The sequence below is a fragment of the Telopea speciosissima genome, chromosome 5 (assembly GCF_018873765.1).
Source record: "Telopea speciosissima isolate NSW1024214 ecotype Mountain lineage chromosome 5, Tspe_v1, whole genome shotgun sequence".
Lineage (NCBI taxonomy): Eukaryota > Viridiplantae > Streptophyta > Magnoliopsida > Proteales > Proteaceae > Telopea > Telopea speciosissima.
The window spans coordinates 12,788,927-12,815,593 of NC_057920.1; the positions used below are offsets into that span (position 1 = coordinate 12,788,927).

At 39.3% G+C, this 26,667-nt stretch overlaps 2 protein-coding genes across 2 annotated transcripts; both read left to right on the forward strand.

Annotated features, from left to right (window-relative positions):
- Positions 1 to 922: 922 nt before the first annotated feature.
- LOC122660817 (outer envelope pore protein 21, chloroplastic-like) lies at positions 923 to 16,212 on the forward strand. The gene is made up of 5 exons (XM_043856056.1): positions 923 to 1,060; positions 2,116 to 2,190; positions 2,287 to 2,439; positions 14,771 to 14,869; positions 16,017 to 16,212. The coding sequence occupies exons 1-5, from the start codon at positions 968 to 970 to the stop codon at positions 16,098 to 16,100; spliced, it is 504 nt and encodes a 167-aa protein (XP_043711991.1). The 5' UTR covers positions 923 to 967; the 3' UTR covers positions 16,101 to 16,212.
- Positions 16,213 to 23,675: 7,463 nt separating this feature from the next.
- On the forward strand, positions 23,676 to 24,624 carry LOC122662793 (RING-H2 finger protein ATL8-like). The gene is made up of 2 exons (XM_043858508.1): positions 23,676 to 23,724; positions 23,908 to 24,624. Exons 1-2 carry the CDS (start codon positions 23,676 to 23,678, stop codon positions 24,585 to 24,587), a joined length of 729 nt encoding a protein of 242 aa, XP_043714443.1. The 3' UTR covers positions 24,588 to 24,624.
- The last annotated feature ends 2,043 nt before the right edge of the window (positions 24,625 to 26,667 follow it).

The following is a 26,667-nucleotide window of genomic DNA, read 5'->3' on the forward strand; positions in this document are numbered from 1 at the left end:
CGGCCATAGTGCGTGTGCAAGCTCTAGAAGCTCAGGCAACGATTTTTTTTTTGAGATGGGAGTAGCTATTTTAGATAGCACAGCGCAAGAAGTTTCCTTTGTAGCACTTCTAATTTTGCCACATTGCATGTCCAAGACCACAAAGTCCTATGCTCAAATGTGAAGTTTGTGGATTTAGCCATGCAACATTGTGACAAAATAAAACATGCAAATCTAATAGAAAATAACGTTTAATTGAAAATATAAGTAACATATGCGAATATAGGGAGGGTGTAAGATGGATTGATTGCATTTGAGTATGAAATTCTATGCATGGTAAAAGCACTCTCTCTCTCTCATGTCCTGTAATTACACAAAAATAGAATACGACTCTAACAATAGTAGATTTTTAGAGTCCTTTCTAGGGTTTTGGAGATTGAATCGGGGTTTTAGATATGAAGGGCCAATGCTAGGGTTTTTGGGATTGATTCTGACTTTTATTGATACATTTTTTATCCGAATCAAAACGAAATCATTGTTATCAAAGTGACTCCGGATTCTAAAATTTAAAATCCTTGTTATCAATTTGACTCTAAATTCCAAGTTTAAAATCTTTGTTTGAAAACCTCATTCTTATTCTGTTCATTTCATTTGGGCCAGCACATGCCTGTGCCGATCATTTTGCATGCCTCTATATCTGGGTGCAAGGGTGGCGTGCGCTACGCGACCGGATGGTGTTCTTTCTCCCTTTCATTTTACTTCACATTCTCGTTTTTACCATTGAAATTGTAGTTTGCTTCAATCAACTTTTCCTCCAACCAAACGGGGCCTTGGCGTCCTTTCTTTGATGACTGATGAAGAGGAATCTCTCCCTGTACACTATTTATATTCAATCAGCTCTTGGTCTCTCCACGGTATAGGGGGTTTTCACTTTTTCTCATCTCCATAGTGTTTGTAACTTCTACTGAAGTTCTGAAACTTGGAAGAAATGGAGACTTCTCTCAGGTATGGCGGAGACTCTAAAGCTCTTCGAATCCATGCCAAGGAGAATTTCCCCATCTTCACCAACAAACACTTCCAGGTACCTTTTTTTCCTTTTATATTCTCCTTCTCTAACTTCTCTCCATTCTACTTTTCGTACTCTTTCAATATTTCTTCGTTCTAAATCTTTTCTTCGTTATTTGTCCCTTTCTTTTTAATCTTTCTCCACTTTACTCACTTTATTATGTTACGTAGTGATTCCGCAGTTCGATTCGTGTTAGCTACTGGTTTCCCATTGGGTTCAATGTCTGACTCCTTTCTTGATTTCATCAGTTTCTCAATCTCACTTAACTGTAGGAGGTTTTATTGGTATTGATAGAATGATGGTTTCTGTTGAATTCGTTCTTTGTGTTTTATGAGAATGAATTTTCTCTGAAACTTTAAAATGGAGCCCACTCGGTAACTGATGCTCTTCGGGACTAGCTATCATATTGAAACCTGCAATCATTTGTCTTGTCATATTTCCAGCCATTCCTTAGCTGACTCGTTAGTCCAGGTCCTGACAATTCACTCAAGCGTGTCAACCCTCTACAAGAAAGAGGCCTGAATTTCTTTCAGTAGATACAGCTATTACCTCAGTTTTTTTTTTTTTTTTAAATGGCGTCTTTCCAACTGTTAATTAATTTTTTTTTTCCTTTTAGCTAGTGAAAATCATAAATTATTATCCAGGTTGGTGCATTAAGCTTCCTTCACTTGGAATAACTTTTGGGATTCAAGTTGAATTGTGTTTGTTGGATTTGCAAAGAATGTTTATGTGGTTTTGATTGTGATAACCAATGCAGATAATACTAACAGGACTTAAAAGTCTCAGCATCATTGCTGAAATCAGGATGTCTTATATACTATACGACAATAGTAAACTCAACTCGTAGGGTTTTTTTTTTTGGGGGGGGGGGGGGTGTTGGTTCTGGAGTGATTCATTCCTTATGCTCATGAAGGTTTAATCGTTCTCATGTCAAGCATGATCTCATTTAGTTCATGATACAGTGTCAGATAGAAAATCTCTTTCTTACATTGAAATTAAGACCACTGGGAATACACAAGTTTTTATATTCAACATTTTGATTGTCAACATTAAAGGTATTGTTTTGGCAGGTTCATGCAGCACTAGATACAGGAAGTGGAGATCTGGGTTATTTTAGTGGCATAATTAGAAATTTTTACCCTAAGGTGTCTCCTCTAGCTCTACTTTGTTTCTTCTCGTTTTTCTTCTTCCTTTCTGATGAAAAGCTAAATTAGCATATGTGATGATTAACTGTTTTGTAGTTATCAACCACCCTTGGTGTTGGGTTACTGTATGATAAACATGATAAATTCAGATATACAGTGCGTGGGAAGACGAATATTCCTGTCACAACTAATGGTCCACTAAGTTTTATCATCCAGGGGAGGTACGATGGTGATAATGACTTTAAAGAGGTATGTCGTCTAAGCTGGAAAAATGTAAAACACTATGAGTACAATATATATTTGAGAGTTGTCAATCTGTTTTTTTTTTTCTATTTTTGTTTTTCCCCTTCTCTTTTCTTACTTTAGAGGAATACAAAGTTGAGGATATTAAGGACTTTGTTTCAATTCATTTAACTATGAACATACTTTAGATAACACAGTTCATACAGAAGTCTCAATCTATGGAAATTCATTTAACTAAGAACATACTTTAGATAACACAGTTCATACAGAAGTCTCAATCTATGAGAAAGGCACTTCGCATGTTGAAGCAATCTGGAAAACATTTGTTTAAAGGCTTTATTGGCATTGGATTTGATAAAAGTCTGTGATCAGTAGTATAGATACGATCCCGAAGCAATATTGATGTAATTGACTTGGACAAAACAAGAAATCATGGTATTTAAGACATTACACCAGTTCCACTTCCCAAAATTGCAACGTAGTTGTCTGTTACTGATGTTGGGCTACATGAGCCAAATTCTCCTAGTTGATAGCTGATGGTATGTGACTCTATGCACCAGGTTTATGAGTGTTTCATTCTTCGTTCCAACAGATGCAAAAACTCATCATTGTTTATTAGATTATTGTTTGGCTCCAATGCAAAATATCAGCATCTTGTCTCAGATAATCGGGGATATACCTAGCACAGCAAAATTCAGTTTGAGGATCACCTCGTACAGGAGTAAAACAAAGAGATTTTTTTCAGGGAATATCTTGGGCTCGTGGGTGCTACAGGACTCTGGATGGGTTTGGGCCTCTGGTGTCTTCATAGCTCACTAGATTTCACATGGTGAAGAGGATTGGAACCCAAAGCTGGGTGGCACAAAGACCGTTTAAGTAGTGTTTAACAGAAAAATGGGCGTGCTTTCAGCGCTTTTTGAAGCCCTACTGAAATCCTTTCAACCATTCAAATGAATATGATAAAAATGTTTTGGTTGATAATCTCTTCAAGCCATTTTTTGGTCCCCGGTCCTCTTATCATAAATTATATGGCAAGTTATATGGAAACACCATCCAAATGTCTTATAAACTCAGATGCAAGATTGCCTATTTAAATAATAACTTTAAATACAAGTAAAGAATCCTGCTTAAACTATGAAACAAGTTTCCTCAGTAACTAGGACCCGAATCTAACAGCTACTAACTCACAGGGTATTGACCTAATTATATTTTGTATTAGATTAAGAATACAATCATGTTGGATTCATGGATGGGCTAGGTTGTACACCAGCTCATATGTGAATTCATGAGGTTTCTGTCAATAGGTATGGATGCCATCTAATAGGTCAGGATAGGCCCTCATACTAATATACTAGCATATTGGAGTCATATTTTTGTGCCTGTTTAGACTTTAATCCCTAATCTGGCTCAATTTGAGCCCCGTAAGAGCTAGTTCTATCTGTAGTCGTCTTAAAAATATATAATTCTGTTTTGAGTAGAAAACAATCTGATTTCCTGTGGCTGGCCATGCCTTTGTCTGATCTAAAAGCCATAATTCTAGGTTTATATTTGAGCTTGATTCTGTATTCCTATTCTAGTTGGGACTATTACCTACTGTGATTCAGTTGCTTGGTTTGCTAGGGTTAATTAGGGGTTACTTTTGTAATTTCCCTTTATTTTTTTATACATGTTGATAGGATCGTTGATGCAGGGCATCCTTTTGATCCAGCAGCCGGCCCATCAAAGAAGGTCCAGCCCAAGTTTAAGGTCCAACCCAAGTTCAAGACCAGTCCAGATCTGTCTAGCCTAGGCTGAATTAATTCCAACCCTCCTGGTTAATTCGTGGACTTCTAGGAGCAGTCAAATTCTGGTCCAAGACTAGTGTTTTCTTTGTGTCTTTTCATTTTCCAAGGCAGCTTTAATGCCTTCCATTATTCAATCTTGTTTTGTAGTTCCTAAGTCTTGGGAACAGTTTTCCATTTCTTGGGGGGTAGATCTCTATGTCTTGGGTTTGGTTTCTAGGTGTTAGAATCCCATTTAGCATTGGAATTCCAACAGTCTCTTTATTTCAAGTTCATGTATCCAAGAGTCTACTCAGTCTCTTCCCCCTCTATATATATAGAATTTGTGGGAGGCTATTTTCAACACCCAGAATTTTGAAAACAAAAATCCTCTTGTGAGAACCCTTGTGAGAAGCAAGAGCTGTGAGACTTAACAACCCAGGTGAGACTCTTGCGGATTGGCCTAGGTGGGACTCCTACGGCTGGTAGACTAGTGGGACTCCAACTCTACAATCTAGCTATCTATTTTCATCATAGTTATCAAGGCGGGAAGGTGACCATGGCGTCTTAGAGGGGCAAAAATTAAGGCGACACAGCCATGGCGGCAAGGCACCCGCCATGACGCCCAAGGAGTCCAAGGCGACCAAGGACGCCTTGATAACTATGATTTTCATACCTACCTATTCTCTTCTAGATTCGATCTTGGCTTGCTTATCCACTCAGGTCTGCATCATTTTGGTATAGAATAGTTCTATACCACAATGACGTAAATCAGTTGCTTTACAACCCAAAATGATGCGAGACTAGATGTCAATCAACTAGGATCCGTCTGGTGAAGAATAAAAAATCCGATTATGGACAGATCTGAAAATATTTTGTAGATGTTGGAGAGTTCAGATTGTAAGATGTCGATGGTGATGAAAATGAATGATGGTTATGATGAGGATGACGGTGATGCTGATGATGATAGTTGGATAGGTGCAGCCCAGAGTATCACTGGTTGCCAACCGTCGAAATCCTACCGAGGTCACGATCGAAGGAGCCCCACCTTGATCTCATTATAGGAGTCTCACCTAAGCTCACTTGATGTTCTCACAAGAGAGTATTTTTTTTTTCAAAAATTATGGGTGTTGAAAACAGCCTCCAACGAATTCTATATATATAGAGGAGGAAGAGACTAAGTAGACTTTTGGATACATGAACTTGAAATAAAGAGACTCTTGGAATTCCAATGCTAAATGAGATTTCAATACCTAGAAATCAAACCCAAGACATAGAAATCTACCCTCAAGAAATGGAAAACTGTCCCCAAGACTTAGGAACTACAAAACAAGACTGAATTATGGAAGGCATTAAAGTTGCCTTGGAAAATGAAAAGACACAAGAAAATACTAATCTTGGACCAGAATTTGACTGCTCTTAGAAGTCCATGAATTAGCTAAGAGGGTTGGAATTAATTCAGTCTAGGCTAGACAGATTTGAACTGGTCTTGGACTTGGGCTGGACCTTCTTTGATGGGCCGGCTGCTGGATCAAAAGGATGCCCTGTATCAATTGTAGGAGATAGAGTTGAGTTACAATTATGTTTCAGTTTCAGGATACGATTAGGAGTCATTATGAGAGTTGATTGAATAGAAATATTGGAACTTACTGTTCGTGGTGTGGCTGCTGGTCAGGTGACCATTATCTCTTTGTGGTTCGATTCCTTCCGTACCTGTGAGTTTCTCTCTCTTTGTGGTTTGATTCCTTCCATACCTGTGAGTTTCTCTCTTTCCCAGTTCCCATCCGTTTGCCCCATTCTGGTGGCTCCTCCTTCCTTTCTTCTATTTTCTGTTATGTCACTGTTACTCTGTTTCTGGGCAGTACTTGCAGCTCCAGGTATTGTGTTTGAAGTTTGAATTCTCTGATTATCAAACAAATCAACCTAGGTTTTGGAAAGTTAACCCGCCCTCTTTGGGCGACCCAAACACAAGATGCCTTTCCCCAAATCATCCTTTTCAGGTTATCAAGGTGACACCTTAGACGTTTAGGCACCTTGGGTGCCTTTGTTGCCTTGGTCCCCTAGGCAGGTGCCTTGGTTGTCTTGTTGGTGTCACCTTGCATCCAGAACCCCTCCAACGTCTTGTGTCACCTAGACGCCATGACAACTATGCTCTGTAGTGATATTGAAACCAGTAACCAGACCTGGTTCTACTGGTTCCACCAAGCTTTGATTTTACGAATTTTGCTAACTTTTCTGATTGCTGCTTTGACTGATTGTTAGTTGCAATCAATAGTCACATAAGTTGGGAACATCAGCCTGAAATTTCATTCCAATCAGAATTCACAGGAGAGAGTTATCTCATTCAATGCAGTTTTCAGTCCATCACCCTTGCTGTTCCTATCGATAGGTATGGGATGAACTAATTTGGTTATGGTCTGAATTTATTATAATTACTAAAAGGTCCTTAGCTGCTTATGTGGTGTCTATTATTACTCTACCTTTGCTGAAATACATGATTCGCCCCTACTCTTCAAAGTTAATTTCTTTACATCTCATATTCCTATATGCCTTACCAAACAAGGGCCTCAATTTGCTGTGAAATTAGAGAATTGCCACTCCCCTTCAATTTGTTTTTAGCCACTAGTGCTTGGGTGGGCCCAAAGCAGGTTTGTGACCTGGGATTGCATTAATTGGTCAGAGCTGAATATAACCATGACAGGACCCTTTCATATTACTATTCCCGAACTTCACAAGTTGTACAAGGAATTACAGGAAAACCAACAGTGGAGTGAAGCTAAACTCGACAAGTTCTCGGAAACCAATCTCAATTTCATGGTGGGAACTTTGGTTGAGCGAGAACAATCTCACAAGACTTCCACTAAGATTCTTGCCTTCGTGAGGAGATTTGACAGGTGAGATGTTGTAGGGCCGTCTACACCAGCTCCTCAATTTGGTACTTTACAGATTGCTGATACCCCCCTGAGACAATAACCGGAGCCAGTTTTCCCCCAAGATCTAATGTGATAGTTCTCAAATAGGGATTTTGGCATCAGGGTCGAGGTTTCAGAGTTCGATGGTGAGAAGGTACCCAAAGTTTTTCTTGAATGGTTTACTAAAGTTAGTATTTTTGCCTGCAAGTCCTTTCCAGATGATAAGAAGTACAAGTTTATGCTCACCGAATTCACTGGGTATGCATGTTCGTGGAGTGATAACGTGCTATAGTTGAGGTTCATCAGGAAACTTCGACCCCTCACTAATTGGGAAGTTATGAAGCAAATAATGAAGGAGAAATTTGTTCCTCCTAATTTTGAGAAGTTGCTCTTCCACAAGATGGTCAGATTCCATCAAGGCAGTAAAGATGTGGATACCTACACCATAGAGTTCCACAAAATATCCTCCACATGCAGACTCCTGGAGATGGATCAGCAGTGGGAATTGAGGTATATTAGTGGGTTAAATACAAAGATTAGGTTAGAGCTTGATTCCAGGTCATTCGATGTGGCAGCTGCATATGCTAGTATAGTCGAAGAAAAATACAGCTACTTGAAGGACAAGCTTAAGACTTCTTCAGCTTACAAGCCTACACCCAAGATCAAAGAAAGGAAGATTAAGCATCATAAGGTTGAAGGAAAAAAGCCCAAGGTTCCCAAGGGTAATGAGTGGCTGAAAAACATTCAACAACAACATAGCCTTATCCCACCTAAATGGGGTCGGCCACATGGATCCTTGCTCTCCAGCTGAAAAACATTGTGTGTCGTAATTTTGGCAAAAAGGTCACTTCAGCAGTAAGTGTCCCAACAAGACCCCTCCTCTGACTATGGTTGAGAAGTTGTTGAAAAATGCGTACAACATAGATGATGTGCAGCATTATGATCCTTATCATCTTGATCCTAATAATGTCATAATGATACTAATTATAGTCTTGATGACGAGGTTGAAGCCAATTCAGTTAGTTTTACTTCCTTCTCCAATGGACTATTAGAAAAGATTCCCCTTTCTGATAGAAGGGTACTTTACTACATGATGAGAATTCTATGGCAGTGCCATACAGTTGTCAATTCAGGAGCAGAAGCCAACCTCGTCACTGCAGATTTAGTTCAAACACATAACCTCCTGCAAAAGCATCTTTTCAAGAAAGTTGATGTGCTGGTTATGGGCCCTAATGCTAGAGAGTAGGACATTGCAAGTTTAATAGTTAATTTACAGTTTGGGCCGCTTCACTACCAGCCTTGCCCAGCCCGTTAGCACATTGTGAGTTTGTGACGTTCGTTTAGGGCAACCATGGTAACGTAAGGCTGATATACTATATGATGGTGCATGTAACACCATCAAAGAGAAACATGGAGGGTATACATTTCTGATGTTGTTTCATGTATTGACGAATATGGCTCGATGGTCACAGATTCCTTCTCCAACTATGAGCTTGCTGAATCTTCCTATTCATGGAGTTGCAGTTAAACCGTCTTCTTCAAGATACGTGTCACCTCATCGTCAAGTTCATTAGAAGGGGATCTTGGGTTTGTGACCTAGCTTGACAGAGTTGAGTTCTTTTATGAGCGGGAGAGCTGATGCAATTGCTTGGTTTGCTAGGGTTTTTTTTTGGATGAATAAATAAATTCATTACCAAATGAAAGTAGTGGGGGAGGAGAGAGAGCGTACAAGGGCACAAAGCCACAAACAAATTACAAGGCCCTACCTGAGAGGAGGCTAGGCCTGCAAAAATCAAAAGCCCACATGGGCATAAAGACAGAGAAGGAAGCCCAAGAAAATACAAAAGCCCACAAGAGCAAAGAAGCCCAATAGAAAGAGAAGGGCAGCCAAGTCAATTCCAGGTAGGGAACCTCAAACCCTAAACCAAATATCTCAGCACAACATCAACTAGCCGCTAAGACGAGAATCGGAGCATCATCGGCAAACAAACAACCACTGCAGAGGGGTGCTGGCCTAGCGGAGGACCACAACCAAGCGGGCAGCAGGCCTAGCGGAGGTGACAGCCACATTGGAGAGGCACTGACCTTGCAGAGGGTAACGCGAAAGCGGCTGCCGACCAAGCATAGCTTGCAGAGGGTAGACTATGCAGCTGGCAATAACACGGGGGATTAGGTTGAAGGCTGACTGAGAGGGGCTGGCAGCCAAGCAGCTGCGGTCCAAGCGGGCTGGTGACCAAGTGACAACTGAGAGCGCTGGCGATGCAAGACGACTGACGAGGGAGAAGGCGAGCGGGGCTGGAGGTGAAGAGACGGGCCAGCAGGCCAAGCGAGGAAGGCAGCTAGCGAGGGGGGCGACCCAACAAAGTGAGCGGTTGTCGGAGACGAAAGCCAAGCGAAGCATCGCGACCAGGCAAGAGAGTCCCCAACGAGCCTAGAAACAGACCTAGCAGGAGGGCGACTTGCGAAGCAGCAAACCAGGCAAGGCTGATGACCACGAAAATGACAAACCAAGAGGGTTATCAACTAGCATGACTGCAGACTGAACGAGGATGGCGGCCACTAGCACTACGCTGGTCCAAACAAGAAGACCAAGCTCCAAATCCCGAAGAAGAAGAGGAGAAAGTGGAGGAGGAAGAAAGGGAGGGAGAGAAGCAGAAGGAGAAGAGAAGAAGAAGGGGGAAGGAGGAGCCCGACCTCATTGCTAGACTCCAAAACCTTATGAAGAAGAGGGAAAAAAGGAGGAGGAAGAAAGCTAGGGCGAGAGGGGGGAAGGATGAGAGAAGGAGAAGGTAGGAAGAAAAAGGGGGGGGTGGAGGAGCAGCCTGGCCGTGAGGCTGGGCTGCTCCACAGCGGCGGCACTGAGTTTTTCTTTCTGTCGCTAGGGTTTTTTCTAGAAGATGGGAGGAGTGGGTTGGCTGTGTTGAATCCTTCGTTTGCTAGGGTTAATTAGAGGTTACTTTTGTATTTTCATTTTATTATTTTATTCTTGTTGATAGGATCGTAGGAGATAGTTGAGTTGCAATTTTATTTCAGTTTCAGGATACAATTAAGATTTTAGAAGATTAGGAGCTTTTTTGTCCTCTTTATATATATACATGTAGCTAACGATTGATGAGAGTTGGCTGAAGAAGAAATATTGGAACTTACTGTTTGTAGTATGGCTGGTCGGGTAATCATCTCTCTGTCTCTCTCGCTCTGTGGTTCGATTCCTTCCCTATCTGTGAGTTTCGCTCTCAACTTTCTCTCATTTCCTAGTTCCCTTCCGTTTCCCCCTTTCTTGTTCCTTCTCCTTTTTCTTTCTTCTATTTTCTGTTTTTGTTACCGTTACTCTGTTGGTATTGTGTTTGAACTCCCTGATTACCGACCCAATCAACCTAGGGTTTTGGGAGTAGGGCAATTCAAACACCTGAAGCCTGTCCCCCAAATAATCCTCTGCAGTGATATCGAAACCAGTAACCAGACCTCGTTCCACCAAGTTTTGATTTCAGGAATTTTGTTAACTTTTCTGATTGCTCCTTTGAGTGATTGTTGGTTGGAACCAATAGTCTCATAAGTTGCGAACATCAGCCTGAAAGCAGCAATCAATAGTCTCGTAAGTTGGGAATCAAAAGTTCTCATTCAATTCAGATTTCAAATAGTTGTCACGGAGTCTAGGCGACCCAAGGCGTTGGAGGGGGGGGCCTAGACGCAAGGCGAAACCAACAAGGCAACCAGGTGACCAAGGTGTTGCCCTTGACAACTATGGTTTCAATCGATCTCCCTTTCTGTTTCTATCAATAGGTAGGGGATGAACTAATTTAGTTATTTACAAATAAGGCTTGAATTCATTATAATTACTAAAAGGTCCTTAACTACTTAGGTAGTGTCTATTATTACTCTACCTTTGCTGAAATGCCTGATTTGTTCTCCTCTTCAAAGTTAATTACTTTATGTCCTGTATTCCCGTTTGCCTTACCAAACAGGGGCCTCATTGTGCTGAGAAATTTCAAAATTGCCAACTCAGTTCAATTTGCTGAAATGCTCCCCTATTCCCATTTGCCTTACCAAACAGGGGCCTCTTTGTGCTGTGAAATTTCAAAATTGTCAACTCAGTTCAATTTGCTGAAATGCCTGATTCGTTCTTCTCTTCAAAGTTAATTACTTTATGCCCCATATTCCCATTTGCCTTACCAAACAGGGGCCTCATTGTTCTGTGAAATTTCAGAAATGCCACTCCGTTCAATTTGTTTGTAGCCGTTAGTGCTTGGGTGGGACCATACTGCTTCAGTATCTAGTTCCCTTGGAAACACTTTTTGAACTTTGGCCTTGGGGGTTTTTCTAGCTATGGTACCCCATTGAAGCAAGACTAGTGCATCCATTCTTAATCTGAATCCAAAAAATCATTTTTGCCCTTTAAAATTCGTATTAGAAAAAATAAATAAATAAAAAGGAGATTGTCTGAGGGAGCAGGGAGCTGCAGTTGGATTTGTATGAATATCTATTCGTATCAGAAATACCCATCGTTCTCATAGTCATAGTACTAAATCTCGTGAAATCTCGGTCGAGGACTCGAATATTTTGAGTATCTCGACCTGACCGAAACGAAACAGCAGCTCGAATAAAAAAAATGTAAAAACTCGGTCGAAATTTCGACCATCTCGCGATATCTCGAGACAAAATCAAAATCTCGCGAGATATCGAGATTACTTTTTCAAAAGTAGCTTTATAAATACCAAAACTCGTTAGTCTCAGTCGAAATTTCGACCGAGACTTAACAAGCTCTGGTTTTTTGGGTTTTTTTCTCCTTGTTCTTCATCCTTTCACTTCTCCTTGCTGATTCTTGCACCGGCCTTCGAATCTTCGCCGCATCTACGCCGGAGAACACACCATTAGCACATTTGTGAAGCTTTTCCACTATTTCAGGTAAAACCAATTTTTCCAAAAATACTTTTTTGAAAGAAGCATGATCAATACTTGTTTGTTTGTGATGAAATTAATATATGTTAGACATCGGAGGTCGATCTACAACCTCACGGTGTCGAAATTTTTTTTTCTATATATATATATATATTATTTTTTTATTTTCCTGCTTCAAAATTTTGATTTTCTTATAACAAGAATGTAAAAAAAATAGGGGTTATGTACATTGTATGGTGATCAATTAAATATCTTCTCCATCCATTCCCAGTTTTGAGTACGACTCCCACTCATAGGGATGTAGTGGATCATCTTTTGTAGATGACATCTTTTCCTACCCAACCCACTAGCCGTATCCATACATGTTCCCATAGGCGTCATATCATAGTGGATCAGTGGGTAGTACTTGTTCACAGTTTGGTGACCTAGATCCTAGGATAGGTTACCTTCAGCATGTTGATGATGCAATTTACATGGCCACAATAGATGACTACACTCGTTTCTTCTCCCATACTATGACGTGGCATTCATTTGTCCTACAGTCGGAGAACAATGCACGTCGGCTCCATCGGACTATGAGTGGGGTCGATCCTGGACGTCGGAGTAATTATTATTAGAATATTTGTAAACATTTGAGTCACTAGATGACTACTTGACTTGTATTGGACTATTGGGGATATTGTCATATTGATATCATTTTCTTAACTTGTTATTTACTTATTGTACTTAATATTATGACTTAAGTTACGACTTATGAGTCATTCACTTTATGTTTCCAACTTCCAAGTCAATTTACTAGATTAAATTGCTTATTGATCATTAATTTATTATGTCCTCTAGTACTTAAAGTTTTAAACAATGTGTATGTGTAATTAACTAAGTTATACATTAGGATTCGATTGTACATTGCCAATCAATGGTACAAATCCAAAATACCACTTTGGATGACTATTTTTGCAATTTGAACATTTAAATGTGTTTATATAGCCTAAAATAGGGTTTCTATGAAATTTCAGGCCTTAACTTGGCCTAAAACCCACCGAAATGACCTACCAAAACATAACAGAAAAATGCAAAATTTTGACCGAAATATCCGAAATTTCGGTCAGCCCGAAACACCGAAACGAAACGAGTTTTCGAACTATGCTCATAGTACATCACATCTGTAAAAGGCCCTGTCTTCGCCTGATCATCTTTCACCGAATTAGGCAATCTTGGAACAAGTGGTAAGTACAATGGAAAGAAGAGACATGAGATGACCAACTTTCCATGGTACATTGGTGGACCCATTAAGCCAACCAACCACAACTGCTGTATAACCTTGAACACGGAATTAGGCAATCTTGGAACAAGTGGTAAGTACAATGGAAAGAAGAGACATGAGATGACCAACTTTCCATGGCACATTGGTGGACCCATGAATCCAACTAACCACAAATGCTGTATAACCTTTAACCACTAGCCACTGGATGCCTTAATGGATGCTTTCTTTAGATCAGAACTGCTGATCTAGTTCCTATTGATCAATTAATCACCCCACTGCGCCTAAACCCAGCCAACCTTTTCATGCAGACATGCCAAGTCCTGCCTACCCCAGATTACAATGATGATGCATAAAAATTTAATTTAATTGAATGGCCTATCCCAGGCAAGGGGTTTGACTCCTAATGGATTTTGTTTGCACAATCTTCCTCCCGTTTCTGGTGATATCTCTTAGCATTCCCCTCAATGTCTGCTGAACTGCTGCCATATGAGTCTGATAGTGATAATGTTGATTATATCCTGTGCTTTTCACATAATAAGGCAATCGTGGAACAAGTGGCAAGTACAATGGAAAGAAGAGACATGAGATAAACAACTTTGCATCATATGGTTTTAGGTATTGGTATTGGATGGGCCGTATTGGTATCAGCCATGACCGATATCGATACGTGACTAATACCTTATTGTTGGTATCAGAACATGGGAGGGTAAAACAGTCAATAAAGCTTAGGTGTCTGTTTTTTGATGGGTAAAACAGTCTGATTCGACCAGATACAGCCGATATGTATCGGTATGGGTTTCGGAATTGACCGATACCCAATCCGATACTGTGCATTAAAACCATGCTTTCCATGGCACATTGATGGACCCATGAAGCCAATCAACCACAATTGCTGTATAACCTTTAATCACTAGCCACTGAATGCCTTAATGGATGCTTTCTTCAGATCAGAACTGCTGATCTAGTTCCTTTTGCGATCGATTAATCACCCCACTGGGGCTAAACCCAGCCAACCTATTACATGCCAAGTCCTGTCTGCCCCCATATTACAATGATGATGCATCAAATTTTAATTTAATTGAATAGCCTATGTCAGGGAGGGGCAACTTCCAATGGATTCTGTTTGCACAATCTTCAGCCAGTTTCTGGTGATACCTCATGGGATTCCCCTGACTATTTGCTGAACTGCTGCCATATGAGTCTGATAGTGATAATGTTGATTATAGCCTGTGTTTTTCTCCTATTTTCTTCTCTCATCCCAGATTAAACAAAGTCTTACTAACAAGGAGAAAAATGTCCACTGATTTTTTGGTCATTGTAATGAGATCATATGGAAATATCGACTTATGGTTGCTTTAGCTAATTATCTTTTTTGTCTACTTGGTTTCATACCTCTGGTTGTGCACATGGTACAATGCAGTAGTGACTGATAAAGAAGGTTGTACCCTTGACACCAGTGCTCTATTCTAATATTTGCACTTGCTATGATCTGATGTCTTTCACAGAAAAAGCCAAGAGGAGCTGCAGAATTAAGTTGGAGTATATTCAATTTTCAAAAGGACCAAGATGTAAGGTTCAAAGTAGGCTACGAAGTTTTCAATAAGGTATAAATGTGTGAGAATATATTAACACAAATATGCATGGCTCATCGCTTTGAGATTTTTAGGGTTGGTGTTCAGGCATGCCTATTGTAGGAATTGTTTCCCACACCTCTATATGACTTCCACATGGCTGCAATGGTAGCAACCAAATGCACTGGTATTAAATTCCTGACATCATCATCTTCTCCACTTGCATTACTATACTTTGAAAATTGTTTTAAAAAGTGGGATTGTTTGAATAACAGGAGCCTTGGAAAAACAAGGCAAGAACCCCATACATGATGGACCATACATTTAAAATGGACCATCAAATTTGACATATGGTCTATTTGAGGAACTCCCTAGGCATCCTATGGTCAAATTTCCAATCATCTTTTCCATATGAAAAAATTTGATTTGTGTTGCGAAGGGTTCCTACAAGGGGTATGTGTCAACCCTTTTTCCTTCTTGATTGTACTTCCCTGTTACTTAGAATGCAAAGCTGTTCCAAGGTCGTCTTGAAGTTAACGAATGCCTCCTTTTTTTCTGACTACCACTTATGTTTTCTGTAGTGGTAAAATTTTGATTTGCATCTGTATGTTTCCTGTATTTTTTTTGTAAGTAGAAATTTTTTTGCTTAGGCTTCATTTGGTTCCTGGGTTCCTGGTAAAAACCACATAGAAGGGTCTGAGTTACATGTGATTTTTCCTTTTGTTTGGAAACAAGGGTTGAGGATGGATATGTAAGTCCTTTCCTGGGAGCTATTTGTCAGAGGAGATTCCCCAGGCATGACTCTTCAAAAGGTCAATCACAACCCCCAACTCTATCGCATCTGTGAAGCTATGTGAGTTATGCTCAGCTTATGTTTGCAAATATCGCAAACTTAAGGTCACTACATCCTGCTATTTGCTTGTTCCTTCTTGAACCACTTGTGGAAGGTTTCTACTTCCCTTTTTTCTTTTGATTGTTTCAATCTTCCATTCTTTGTATGTGTTTTCTTGTGCAATTCTATTTGCATTGCAATCCCAAAGTGGTATAGTTCTTGCTACTGGAATAAACAAAGTAGAATTCTCTTGCAAATATCGTCTTCTTGACTGCTGAACTCAAAAAACTGCTTGTTCACCCCACCTTCAAATCTTTGAAGTATATTTTGTTCTTTAATTTATTGCAGGTCCCATATTTGCAGATAAGGGAAAACAATTGGACCCTCAATGCTGACATGAAGGGCAAATGGTATGTGAGACTTGATCTGTGAAAGAGAAACCTAGTTTGTTAGCGGTCAGAAAATCTTCGTTTTTGTTGAGAGGAAAAATCCATCTTGATTGGTTGCATTTGGCTAAGGTATAGACTATAGACACTTTCATTTATTTTAAAGTCTTTAGTTCTAAAATTTGTTAACTTAGATCCTTCCCATATTTGAATGCTGGCAACTCTTGAGAAAGGCATCTCATGGGTCTGTTCTGCGAGGTCCTCAAAATTACAAATAAGCTCAATTCCGTGTTCACAATTTGAAGTCATCCACTATGAACTTTAATGCAATAGATTAAGCAATCTGAGAGGGTTGGCCCTGAGATCCTGCGGATTCAAGCTCAACCTTGAGGATCAATCAGTGTCCAGTCTTATCTAACCCAATTTACAACCAAAGAATCTACAAACTTAGTTACAGTTCCTCTAATTGTTTCTTGCTTGCTTTGCCAAGGCAGAAGTAAGCCCCACCAAAACATTGTCATAATTTAAATTAAAACATCCAAAGTTATACAATCCATATGAATATTAAGCAGAAGTATAAATGACCCCCATGGCCATACCACTCCGCTAGATGTCGGAAGCAATGACACCTTCGACCACATCTCCACTTCTGTATATCCAAATCTTGCGGCTGCTATAACCCCTCGAGCAAGACCCGTGTCTTTGATCTTGATATTGTCACCTGCCCAACAAGAACCAAATCAAGCAAAAGTAAAGTGTGTTTGATGAAAGATCAAATAAGGCACATCCTACCTACCTCAAAAGTTGAAGTAAAGAAGCATCCATACAGGTCACTGAAGGATTCAATACAGGTAAGTCACTGATTTTAAGAGAATCAGTAGAGACTAGGATATTTGAATCGCAATTAACTAACTGGAATTACAAGGACTTAGAAAGACGATCCTTGATGCAAGTGAGAAACATTCTTTAGAACTCACGAGAGGATTTGGCTTTTCTTTTTGAAATAAAATCTGATTAGCTGGGTCAATTTGATTCAAAGGAGAGGGTTTCCCATGACCCTAGTGGGGAGGAATCTGCACGTTACACCAATGGCAGTTTAGAGAATGGTAACCCCATTGAGTCAGAACAGGAAAGAGAACTGGTATGGATCCCATATCTCATCAAGTAAGGGCACACATTGGAATTTGCACTCCAGCATCAGATTTTTTTTTCTTATTTTTTTGGTGGGGGGGGGGGGGGTTGGGAGGGGTGTTGGGCATCCTTATTATATCATATGATGCACTACCATGGAGGTAAGAAGTGTTTTTTGTGTTTGGTAAACAGGATAAGATGGTTAGACTTTGTGTTTCCTACATCCTTAATTAAATCTCAACCTCATCAGTGCTGAGATATAATTTAATGATTTTGCCTTTTTTGGGGATAGGAAAAGATATAATTCAATGCCGGAAAGTAATGTCAAATGAGATATTGGGTGTGCCGACAAAGGTTCCCACCTTGGGCCGGCGGTCAAAATGCTTTACTTGGACTTGGACTTGGACTTACCATTCTAATGGGTCAGATTTGGAAGTTCTTAATAGGTAGGAATTAATTGAGGCTGATAATCATTACAAAAAAGCTTATGGAGTGCCGGGATCAGAAATGGTGGAATCGATCGATCCCAATCCCTATTCTGGCTAATTTGAATCGACAGAATTTCTAGGGTTCAGGTCAATTCTTGTTGAATCGGAATTAGAATCTACAGAGGCCAATTCTGTAAACTCGAATTGTGGGTAGAACACTCTTGTCCAATACAGTCCTTTAAAAGGGTGTTATTCAATGCATGAGGTTCCCGCCGCTATGGGATTTAAGGAAAGGTCATAATGCATGCAGCCTTATCTCTACTTTACAAAGAGGTTGTTTCTGTGACCACTAAGTCGCAGTGGAGCACCTTACCCTTGTGCCGATTGGATCTATTAGAAAATATATCTACGTGGGGTGCTAACATGGTGTGGGTGGGCATGTGGAGGATGAGACCTCACCTGACCTAATCTTTGAGGTCTCAATCACTTAATTTACTACACCCATTATCATTATCTATATTTAAACTTTTTCAAAAGTATTAAAATTGACTTTGAGATGGCCAAGATCTGATCTCATTACCTTAATTAGCTATTTATTTTATATAAAGCCTTGGTGGGTATAAGTCGTAGGTTTCATACAAAGATCATATGAGTATGAAAAGTTTGTGCTGTGGCACTTGGGTGCCTGACAAGTAAGCTTTCTTTGCATTGTGCTTCCATCCATCCTCTTTGGACATTATTCTTATATCTCGTTGTCCCACTCATCATTTCATTTACTTCAAGTTTGGGTTTTCTAATGAAGAAAAAAAGGAAGTATAGAGACATGTTCCACTCCACTCCACCATGTGAGGAAAAGAAGCTCAGAAAGAAGAAATAAGAAGCTAAAGAGGCTTTATTTTATGTAAACTTTATACAACCTCTGATTCCTACTAGAAAAGAGCTTGTTCTGCCTCACATATGTATGGTAGTGAAAGTGGACTACTAGACTAGACTACTAGCAGGACGCGTGTGCGGTGGTGGGTTATCGTTTGTGTCTCGAAAGGCTTAACACTCATCTCTTTCTTGTTCTTTTATCTCTCTGGTTTCTTACTTCTGTACACTCTAAACACCTAATTTCCCTTTCCAAGTTCTAAGTTTTGAGTTCGAACTGTAACTGTACATAAAACTATAGAGTTGTTGATTCCAAATTCCCAATCAATTCTTTCCCTTTCACTGGGGCCATTCAACGATCAGTACATGGGCTTGCTTGGAAGATAGACCCTGAAGCCAAGCCACTAGCCTCGTTACTGAGATGGGCATCAAATCCGTTCTGACAGCTCCAATCTTTGGATTCCAATTTCGTGGCTTCATTTCCCACATTCAGATTCATGAGATGGGTAACTCTTTAATGTGAAGGTTGTTTTTAGTGGTGGCAGCGGTGCCCATGTCCCCATGAGGCAATGATCTTATCCAATATGTTTGTTAAAAGTCCTCTGAGGATAAGTCCATGAGAAACTTCTTACTTTTTCCTCTCTCTGGCAGAGGGCAAAGTTCATACCATAAAGAGCATCATAATATTTGTTTTAAATCCTCCTTCTTATCCAAAACATTATAAAGATTGCTCCTATAAAAACATTGTAAAAGAAAAAGTAAGACACAGTGACAGATATCAAACACTTAATTAACTTTGAATTAATCCACAAAGGGTTATCAGTCGAATCGATTGATTTGGATCAAAAGCAATGTGACCAATCCTAATTTCAATTGGAATCAGTCATGACAGATTTCGATTTCAGTTGATTTGACACAATAGATTCTTGGTCCAAAACCTTAGAATCGTCGAGTTTTTAGACCTGAATGCCGATTTTAAGGGTTTTTTTTTTGGACCAATCGGATTGGAATCGATAAAGATTGATTCAATTCCAATTCTATGTATTGGATACCGTTTGAGAAATCATGATCAAATTGGCAATTTGGATTGGAATTGGCTGCAGCTGATCCCAACTCTGGTTGATGTTGAATGGTAATTTTAAGGTGGGGGGGGGTGTTGCTGGCTGATTCAACCCAATTTTTTTGGATTCAACCTTGATTTCACATTCTTGAGGGTTGAGACCCAACTGGCCAGTTTGTCCTGGAGAATTAGTGTGAGAGATGGTCCAATTCAAAGGAGATACAATTCAGCCGATCTGACCTATTTCAAATGTGAAACTTACTTGGGTTGTGGAGTAGGTCAACTAGGTACAGTTCAGACAACTTCACATGTAAGGCCTTCTTAATTGTGTGGGTTCACACTCACTTCCAAGAAAGCTAATAAAATAAAGATTGGTGCCTGACCTTGCTCATTCTCAGCATCTGACTTGGACTAGAAACTTTTGATGTAAGATGATCACTGAGAATCATTTTAAAGCTTTTTATTTTTTATTTTTTTATAAAATCAACATTTCAAAAGGGTATTGGAAGAAGGAAAAGGAGGAAGTCAAGATCCAAGCCTATTAGGCATTTAGGCATTAGGTGATTTAAGCTCCTTGTTGCATCTAATTTGCGGTTTCCACTTCTCATCACACCTAAAATGGTGTGTTTGTATTGTACTCACAGCACTTGTGTGCACGACCTAAGCACAAGGTGAAGACAAGAGAGACGAACCTATGACCTTCTTCGAGCATACATTACTTTACAAGTTATGATTAACAAAAGTATAGCATTGGACAAAACAAGACAAGGTTGTAACAATATTTTTTTCTTATTTTTGTGACCTATAACTCTTCTAGCCTACATTATTGTCCTGTGGGGCTGTGTTGTAAGCAGGAATTTTATGGAAATCTGTTATAACAAAAAAATAATAATAATAAAAAAAAATTTGGGCAGGAGATGATGGGAAATGGGAACATCCATTAAGTGGGGGATTTGATAACCAAACATTTGCATAATGTCTGTTAGTGTGAGTTTGATGTGTCATCCTTACAAGGTGATTGATTAGTTGTCCATATTCCCATCTCCAAACTACTATTTGGAACTGGTTGTGGATCCTCTTGTCCTTCTTTATTTTGCAAATAATATATACGGAAAATGTTTTCCAGTGCAACACACAAATTTGAAAAAAAAAAAAAAAAAACTTCTAATTTAAATTTGGAGGAGGGTTTCCTACAAGGGCATATGCACGCTACAACGATGGGAGACTAGAAAATGGTATCATCGACATGAGGCCCTCATGGTCGAAATAGAAAGAGAGTATTAGTGTGGACTCCACTGTTCTTATGTGAGAATGATATAAAGGAATATGTACAAGGGTAGCACATACTTCTTTTTCCCTTTGAAATTTTATGGATGTTACTCCCAAGATAGAACAATGCATCTTAGTCAATTATACAACAATCAATAATGTCTCTGATTGTTCGAAATAAAAATCATAGGAAACAAATTTTAAGTATATTTCTTTTTTTTTTTCTTTTTTTTCAAATTCCCCCCCCCTCTGAAAATAGGTAAAATCTTAAAAGGGAAAAATTCATATGAAGCAGAAATACAATTTAAATAATTAATTCTCTAGAAAAAATATAGAATATTTATCTATTGAAATAAACAGAGCATTAGTGGGGGACCAAAAACCATTATGAACACTGCTAGGTGGCTTTCATTTGTACCCATAGAATAGGATTTTAAATACTTGAATTAACATACTTTACAAAACTAGATCCCACCCTTTTTGAAGAGAAAAGTGTTTAAGCATTTCAACATTTTTAAGTTAAAATATCTTACCATCCTTTAATTAAAAACATCTTGTATGCATAATGCCACATTATGATACTAAGTGAGGACCTTTGTCTTGATGGGTAACTTTCCATTTCCTACCACCTTCCAACCTCTTCCACTTTAACTTGTTTTGTTCCATTTCAGCCTTTCAAATCCCACTCTTTCCTCCTCTCAATCCTTGCTCCACTGCTATGTTCTTGGAGATGGTTAGTTCCATTCCCCTTTTTAGGCCTGTTGGTTATGGAAGTTGAGGTTCTTGGTTGTTCAAGAAAATCTAGATAACTTTTTCTTAAACAAGAATTTCACTTAGTCAATAATGATACTTAGAAGGCCCTCTTCCCATGTTATTCATCCAATTTGAACCCTAAAAAAGAATGGAAATCGTCTCAAGTGTAAGTCCAAGATAAAAAGAAATTGGAGAGGGTTCCCACGTTGCAGGCGTAGGAGGAAGCTCGCATGCCACACCATTAATGATAGTACGTGAGATGGTATCGTCAATAAAAGATCTATAGTAGTCAGGGAGGACAGAGAAAGTGAATATAAAAAAAACCTTTGAGAGGACGTACGTTAAGCGTATTAACGTACAACATGGGGATCTTTTCCTCTAAGAAATTAATAGTCTAAAAAATTAAAAAAGAGATTCCATTGATTTGAAATAATATTATGGAAAGTGTTCTCTTAGCCTTATAAATTTCCTACATCATCTCACATAATTACATAGGTGAGAGGATGTAAGAATTACGGAATGCCTTACCTCATAGGGCACTTTTCTCGAATATTATTGTGATTTTATACAACTTTATACTCACTTTTTAACTTCATTCGTTTCATCCTTTTTCTAAAAAAATTTGGGGATGGCGTCCCGTAATCTACCTATGCTTATTTAAAATTGAAAATTTTATCAATAGGATGGATGTAAAATTATCTATCACATGGATCTTACCCCGTATATCCAAAGATTCCATTTGAAAAATTAAGTATGACATCATGGTGGACTACAATAAGGAGTTGAGTTACCATGACCTTCAAATGATAAGTGGTGTGTTCTTTACAAATATTTTTTATTTCCTTATGATGTGTCCCCTATTAAACTAAATACAATGAACAAATCCATGAGGGCCAAATCTAATGTTGTAGTCAAGTTTGAATCCAACAAAACACCACTAACAAAGCAAAGCAAGATTTTGGTTGAGGACCCATGAAATTAGCATGAATTTGACTTTTAAACGCAACTAATGAATAGAGGGTACTTTGGTAAATAAGTAGCACCTGGTACTTTTCAAATCTTGTTTTTTTTTTTTTTTTTTTTTGGGTTGAAGTTAACTGTTCTAACAACCCAAATGGCACCATCCTCACTACTTAGTTTTTTTAAATAAAATAAAGATTTATATCTTTCTTTCTATTTGCTAACTATGATGGGTAGATTTCTCCATAATCACAATCTTCTTATAATAAAATAAAGGGAAAAGGGAGGTATTTTCTCTCATAGTCTCTCCCATTTCTTTTCTGATCAAATATACGGTTTCTTTACCTATTATTGGTTTGACGTGTAAGATATTTATATGAATGGTAATCAATGTCTCAAAATGTGGAATCAATGATTCAATCAATCCAATAACCCTAGAATCAGACCTCATATCATAAAAAACAGGATTCTAGAGTTTGTTGGCATGAATTGGGGATTGAATCAATCCAATAACCCTAGAATTAGACCTCATCAGAAAATTCAGAGATTCTAGGATTTCTTGGCATGAATTAGTTTAGTCGAATTAGCAATAATCAGGATAGGTGACACCGTTGATTTCAATTGGTCAATCCACCGATCTAATTCCTAGTTTTTAAACCATGGCAGCAACCTATAAACCCTTTTACCTAAAACAAAATAGAAATAAATGGGAAAGAGAACGCCACCTGATTACGCAGTGGTCACACAACGCACACCGCCCCTGCGCCCAGACACATGGGTACGCGTAATGACCGATACACCTTCTTGGAAAGATGGAAATGACCAAGGGTGCGGTGGTCATTTCACATGCCCATGCGTCTGGGCGTAGGGGTAGTGTGCGTTGCACGATTGGATGGCATTCTTTGTCTCTTAAAAAAAGGGGCGTTGTTCTCTATGCTGCAACGCAGCCAACGCCCAGGCACATGGGGGTGGGCACAATGACCACCTTGCCCCTTGCCCCCTGCCCCCTGCACATGCTGCCCATGTGCCTGGGCGTAGACTGTGCTGCGGCACATAGAACATTCTCCCTTGAAAAATAGAGTAATTATTATTTTTCAAGAAAAATCATTGCTTGGTGGTGCTCCTATGCCTTCTCACAATACGTAGTGAAATGGCGCCCCTGCCCCTTGCCCCTGTCTCTGCCCCGGGTGGATACCCAGGCATGCTCCCCCATTTGCCCAGATGCTGGTGTAGAGAGCATGCGACCAAATATCGATCCCATTACCTACTTTTCCTATAAAAACAGTCCCAGCACCAGCGCCAGTCCCAGCCCCAGCCCCATTAAAGACTACTGACTACTTAACAGACAGCAAATGCGTAATCAGTGAAACGAAGACTTTAAGAAACTCATAAAACCCCCAACCTCTCCCCTCTTCCCATCGCCCCACTCCGACCCAACCTCTCTCTCTCTGTCTTCCTCTTCCTCGTCTGGAGTACTGAGAGACTAACCATGCCGTTAAGATACCTAACCGGCATCAATTCCTCCTCCTCATCGTCGACGTCGTCGGCGGTGGTAGCAGAACCGCCGGTCTCCGTCAACGTGGACTCCGACTTCGTGGTCATTCTAGCGGCTCTCCTTTGTGCCTTAATTTGTGTTGTCGGTCTAGTAGCAGTAGCTCGGTGCGCGTGGCTCCGTCGAGCTTCGGACAGCTCCGCCGGAACTGGGCGGTCACAACCTCGGGCTTCGGCGAATAAAGGGTTAAAGAAGAAAATATTTCGGTCACTCCCCAAACTCACCTTCAACGCCGATGTCAACGGAAAGTTGGCCGACTGCCCTATCTGCTTAACCGATTTCGTTGATGGAGATGAGATCCGAGTGCTGCCGCAGTGTGGCCACACCTTCCATGTTGGATGCATAGATACTTGGCTTGGGTCCCACTCTTCCTGTCCTTCCTGCCGTCAGATTCTTGTTGTCGCCATGTGTCAGAAGTGCGGTGGCCTACCGGCGACCTCCGCCGTCGGCGTTAACACAGAGTCCGGTTTGAAGGCAAGAGAGGATGATGTCAATAGGTTTTTACCTTAATACCCTAATCAATAGGGGAAATTCTCTCTCTCTCTCTCTCTCTCTCTCTCTCCCCTCTTTATCTCTCTCTACTTCTCCATAATTGTATAAACTTCTTTATTTTTTTTGCTTTTCATTCCAATTAGGGTTTCAAAAGTTCTTGTAATTGTAGGGATATGTTAATATTTTATTACTGTAGCTGATGAATATATATTGAAATTTAAATCATTAAATGGCTCTTAATGCTCAGATTGTTCATCTATTTTATTCTAACTAACATGGCAGTTGGGGGGTTAAGGATGGAGGGTGGAAGATGGATTCCATACATTAATTAATAAGTAGCTGAGCTAAGTAAAAGCTTTGTAAATAGAAATTCATAAATGTAAAGTGACTTAGGGGTGATTCAATTCTTAATTCAATTCTTAATATGTATATATGGGAAATAATTTTGAGAGATATAGATATATATTAGGTAGTAGCATTTGTAAGTGAGAAAACAAGTCTGATATCCAAATTTTAAAAACAAACAAATGTATTAGCTGTTTGTGTCAACATCAATGGGGAATTGGTGATTTTATTAAATCCCTTGCCCATGGCTTTGTGTGTCTTTGATTGAGATCTGATGAAACTGTGGGGAGGATATTATCGACTTCATATAAGTATGGGTAGAGTAATAATGACCCTACATGTAGTGGGTGAACCGTACTCCTCCGTGGGTCGAGGAAAATTTTCTTTTTTAATAAAATGGGAAAAGATATTATGACACCATCTGATTTCATACCCTTTCACATTTATGGTTATGTTTGGATGTCTAGAAAAGAGAAAATTCAAAAAAAATTTTGAATTTTGTGGAGAGATTGACACATAAATCAATCATTTTGTTATCAAATTTTTTTTTTTCTTCGTCTTATCATATTTTTCTTTTCTTAGCATCCAAACATAGTCTATAATGATGAATTGTGGGGTTCACATTGATAGTCTCTTTTGCCAACAAAAAATGGGTGATGAATTCGTCTCTCATTCTCTCTTTAGTGTGATTTTCCATTGATGAAATTAGGGTAAACATTGTTCATTCAAAATTTAAAGTCATATGCAAATTATTCTCTCTGTTGTACGTGCCTTATATTTACTTAAACTCCCATATGCCAAACTTTTTTCCTAATCCTCCAAAATTGCAAACTTTTCACCTCTCTTTCTCTCTTAGTACTTCAAAATCCCTAAAATACATGTGTTCCCTGTTCTCCCCTCCTAATCTATGTACTATCAATTTCTCTACTTCAAAGAAAAATATTAGGAAAAACAAGCTTTGCACATAGGCTTGTGTAATACCATTGCACCCCTCTGAAATAAAAAATCCCATCCATGTATATGAATATTTTTCCCTTCTAGAGCCTCCTAATCTGATTTTTAGGTATTGATCTTAGTATCATAAGAGATTGATAACCATATTTATCGACACCGATTGATTTGATTGTACCAATTAAAAGATTTTTTTATTTTAATTTAAAGAAAATAGTTTTTTAATCTCAAATGGGCCGATGCAAGTTGTTCTATACTAGTATTGATATCGATCTCGATAATGACCGATACAATATTCAAAACCATTTTTTTTTTTTTTTGGGGAGGTGTTGTTCTCTATGCCGCAGCGCAGCCTGCGCCCAGGCACATGGGGTGGGGCACAATGATCACCCTGTCCTCCTGCATAAACTGTTCATATGCCTGGGTGCAGGCTGCGCTGCAGCACACAGAACATTTTCCCTTTTTTTTTTATTTATAAACGTGCTCCAAATTGAACCAAATGAGAGGTTTGGGCCCTAGCTAAAGATCTCATAAGATATCGGAAGTGATGCTATTTTATGTTATCTATTGATCTTTTTCATTAAACAATGAACTTGGATCATCTAGAGTTTGTAAGGCGGGACCTCACAATTCACATCTCTCTCAGTCTTTAATGTGTGCCTAATGTGTATAAAGTAAAAACTTACTTTGTTTAGTTTAAGGGTTTTTCTGGGGTAATGTTTGTAATTCCCTGCTCTTCTTCTTTTAGTAGTGTATGATATGGGCATCTCTATCTGGGTTTTGAAAAATGGTTGCAGCACTT

What these genes read in the sequence shown, in the direction of transcription:
- LOC122660817 (XM_043856056.1), top strand. Translation starts at nt 968, where the DNA reads ATGGAGACTTCTCTCAGGTATGGCGGAGACTCTAAAGCTCTTCGAATC. An exon ending in TTAGAAATTTTTACCCTAAG is followed by an intron (nt 2,191 to 2,286) that starts GTGTCTCCTCTA and finishes ACTGTTTTGTAG; the next exon opens with TTATCAACCACCCTTGGTGT. An exon ending in GTGATAATGACTTTAAAGAG is followed by an intron (nt 2,440 to 14,770) that starts GTATGTCGTCTA and finishes TGTCTTTCACAG; the next exon opens with AAAAAGCCAAGAGGAGCTGC.
- LOC122662793 (XM_043858508.1), top strand. Translation starts at nt 23,676, where the DNA reads ATGGCGCCCCTGCCCCTTGCCCCTGTCTCTGCCCCGGGTGGATACCCA. An exon ending in TGCCCCGGGTGGATACCCAG is followed by an intron (nt 23,725 to 23,907) that starts GCATGCTCCCCC and finishes GAAGACTTTAAG; the next exon opens with AAACTCATAAAACCCCCAAC.